Source organism: Periophthalmus magnuspinnatus, chromosome 12 (assembly GCF_009829125.3).
Source record: "Periophthalmus magnuspinnatus isolate fPerMag1 chromosome 12, fPerMag1.2.pri, whole genome shotgun sequence".
NCBI lineage: Eukaryota > Metazoa > Chordata > Actinopteri > Gobiiformes > Gobiidae > Periophthalmus > Periophthalmus magnuspinnatus.
Window position 1 is genome coordinate 19,199,276 of NC_047137.1, and position 3,910 is coordinate 19,203,185.

Below are 3,910 nucleotides of genomic sequence, written 5' to 3' on the forward strand. Positions count from 1 at the left end.
GAAGGCTGTGCCGGTGAAAGTGTGGCTACTGCCCCTCACCTCGCTGGACTCTGCAGCAGCTCGCCTGGTGCGGCAGGTCAGTGTGGGGTTGGTGTTTGAGGTGGAGAGGACTCTGGAGCACTTAGAGGACTTGGACATGAGGTGTCGAGATGTTTTGAACAGCACAGAGTTAAAGCAGTTTCCTCAGATAGTCACGAAGATCAGAACCTTCATGGGCTTGTGCTCCGAGTTTAAGCTGGGACTGCAGGGCATTCTGGCTCAGAAGCTGCCGTCGATCCGCGGAGGAGGAGAGGAGGAGGCGGAGCTCGCCGAGATACTCAGGAAAAGAGCTGCATCTCCGTTCAGTCACGACTGTCTGAACCAGTGGGTGAGGTGCAAAGTCAAAGAGGCCAACCTCATCAAAACCTTCTGTCACCTGATGAAGAACACAGAGGTCCTCTCCTCTCAGGATGACCTGGACGACAGGTCCAGTAATGTGAAGAACACTGTGTGCTTCGTCTTCACCTCCCTGGAGACTGAGGAGCCCTATCTCTCTGCCTTAAGTCAGTACTTAAAGGGCTCAGAACAGCTCAGCCCTCGGCCCAAAGACCTGGAGATGGAGCAGTGGTACAGCGACAAAGACGTCAGAGAGACCGTGAGGACCAAGGCCAAGCTCTTTGGAGATTTTGCTGAGGCCAACAGGGACAACCAGGATGTTAAGTTTCTGGCAGTGGCTTTTAAGGATGAGAACTATAAAGGTTCAACCATCTACCATTACAAAGAAGGATTTGAAGTCAGTGATAACTTTGAGCCCCCTTCAAAGCCTGAGAACATCAGTGTGGACGATGTAACCCACAACAGTTTGACTCTGCACTTCAGCGCCCCCACATGGGGGGCAGAGACGGTGACGGGCTACAGGCTGGAGTACAGCGATGGAGGAGAGTGGCAGCTGTCTGAGGCTCAGACGGGGTTAGTCAAAGTGAGCGCCCTGAGCGCAGACACAGAGTACAGTTTCAGACTGAGAGCCGTCACTGCAGTGGGTCTGGGACCGGCCGCAGAACTCAAGTCCATAAAAACGGCTCCTGAACCCGAGGGCCCCAAACGCCTCACGGAGGAGCTGAAGAAAACCTGTGAAGTCATAAAAACCAAAGGATCTCTGCAGATACTGAAGCTTCCACTGACCAGAGATAGTATAGAAATCCCAGGCTGCCAGCGGTTCATCTACGGCACCGACTTCCCCGGGAAGAGTAACTGCACCATAATGCTGATGGGCGCCACGGGAGCGGGCAAGTCCACCCTCATCAACGGTATGATCAACTACATCCTGGGCGTGCAGTGGACTGACCCCTACAGGTTCAAGCTGGTAGTGGAGGAGGAGAAGTCACAGGCTCAGAGTCAGACATCGGAGGTGACGGTTTATAAAATCAACTTTGACGACGGCTTCATGATCGACTATTCTCTGACCATCATCGACACACCGGGCTTTGGAGACACTCGAGGCATCAAGCGAGACCAACAGATCACAAAGCAGATCCAAAAACTCTTCTCCAACAACTTTGGGGTGAACGACATTCACGCCGTGTGCTTCGTAGCTCAATCTGCTCTTCCTCGCCTCAGCGCCACTCAGCGCTACGTGTTCGACTCCATCCTCTCCATCTTTGGGAATGACGTGGCCGAGAACATCCGGGTTCTGGTGACTTTCGCAGACGGACAGCTGCCTCCGGTTCTAGAGGCCATCACAGTGGCAGGAGTCCCGTGCCCCAAAGCCGATGACGGAAAACCCGCGCACTACAAGTTCAACAACTCAGCGCTGTTCGCAGAGAACCAGAGTTCTGTGGTGGGGTTCGATGAGATGTTCTGGAACATGGGGAAAGCCAGCATGAGGAGCTTTTTTGATGCCCTGCACAAGACTGAGCCCAAGAGTCTGACTTTGACCAAAGAGGTGCTGAGAGAGAGAAAGCAGCTAGAGGAAACTGTGGAAGATCTACAGAGGAAAATCAAAGTGGCGTTAGCCAAACAGGACGAGATCAAACAGTCCGAAGAACAGGTGAAGACGCATGAGGCCGAGATCGAGAGAAACAAGGACTTCATGGTCCCACTCAAAGTCCTGAAGCCTGTTCGACAGGACATCTCAGGAAACTACATCACCAACTGCCAGAAGTGCCACCACACGTGCCATTACCCATGTGGCATTGCCGACGACAGCGCCAAGAAAGGCTGCGCCGCCATGGATCAGAACGGGTACTGCACGAAGTGCCCAGGAAAATGCATCTGGAGTGATCATTACAACCAGAAGTACAGATGGGAGTACAAAGAAGTCATTGAGATGAAGACCGCAGAGGAGATCAAGAAGAAGTACCTGAAGGGAACAGAGGACAAGATGACTGTGCAGAACTTGGTCTCAAAACTGAAAGAGGAATATCATCGGTTCAAGGACAACGTTACTGACATGGTCCAGGAAGCCACTAAATTCATATACCGTCTGAGTCAGATTGCACTGAAGCCCAACCCCCTGTCCACTCCAGACTACATCCACCTGCTCATCGAATCTGAGAAGAAGCAGCTTAAGCCGGGCTGGAAGCAGAGGGTGGAGGCCCTGGAGGAGGAGAAGAAGAAGGCCGAACTGCTCACACAAGTCGGCACCGGGGAGGATATTCTGGCCCCTGAGTGAGGTCAGTCTGAACAAAGTCTATTTAAAACCGTTAGCTTCTTATTTTCTTTTAATCAAGTATAAGATGTGTTTAGGTGCTAACAGTGAGCTGTGCTCAGGACTGTCCCTGGTGGTGACGTGTTGTACTGCAGAGGTTGTTACTGTAAATCCAGTTCTATAGGAGCAGACGCTCAGCAACGCTGTCAATCAAACCTGTTGCTAACGCTAGCAGGAGTCCCCTCAGGGAAAGAAGGCGCCTCATTGGTTTATCTCGATTTACAGACAAAATAGTGAAATAAAAATATTTGAAGTCCAAAATGACGAGTCTGAAGCAGCAGAGACAGAGAGAGACACAGTTTATACACAGAGAGTGAACTGGAGCCAGAGTCGAGCAGGAAGTGCACCATGATCACTTCCTGTTTGGTACACGTGGCTAACAGGTTAGCTCTGTCCAGAGACACGTACAGTCTGTGGTCACCAGCCGACAGGTCAAGAAAAAACATTTCACTTATTGATTTAAAGAAAATAAAACACGAACGAACGAATGTGAAGAACAGAACAAAAGTCAGATACACACAAACACAAACAAACACACACCAATACACACACACAGACACACACACTCTTTGTGTTGTATTTGATCAAACTGTTTTTGTCTCTTTCAGTTCTCATCTCGTCCTCGTCTCGTCCTCGTCTCGTCCTCGTCTCGTCCTCGTCGCTCGGACTTTGAAGACTTTGATTTTAAGTTTTATTTTGGATCAGGATGTTTCGTGTTGTTGCTTTATTGTCTGTAAAACCTTCAAATGAAGAATATTAATCTAGAGGTGATCATTTTGTGTCCAGGAGACGACTGATCATTTGTTTTGATTTGTTGTTTTGTGATTTTTCGTTCTTATTCTGTAAACTCTTTGAATCACTGTGTTGAATTGTGCTGGACAAACTCGTGGTGAGAAAGTGGATTTAAAGAGCCACATGACTCGATTCTCTCACCTGATGTTTCCTCGTCACGTCTCAGATGTTAAATGTGTTTTTACTGTTTTACTGTTAAGAGCCACAGACACAGGAGTCGAGGCTCATGTTGAATCAAACGTTCACTTTTGTTCAGAATCATTAAACAGATGGAAGTGATTTGTGTTTTACACGTTTTTAGAATTGGATAAAATAAATGTTGATATAAACATGATACAGCGAGTTTTTAATTTAATCTCACATCAAACTCAATCTCACATCCGCCCTGTTCACTCACGGTGACGTTCATGCTGGGGGAGCTCTACATGCATG

General features: G+C 48.9%; 1 protein-coding gene across 1 annotated transcript; it reads left to right on the forward strand.

Moving 5' to 3' along the window:
- Position 1: 1 nt before the first annotated feature.
- LOC117379345 (uncharacterized) lies at positions 2 to 3,348 on the forward strand (the record flags this gene model as incomplete). The annotated part of the gene is made up of 2 exons (XM_033976040.2): positions 2 to 2,651; positions 3,295 to 3,348. A coding segment is annotated over one exon (2,649 nt), but the record flags the coding sequence as incomplete, so codon positions are not given.
- Positions 3,349 to 3,910: the final 562 nt, after the last annotated feature.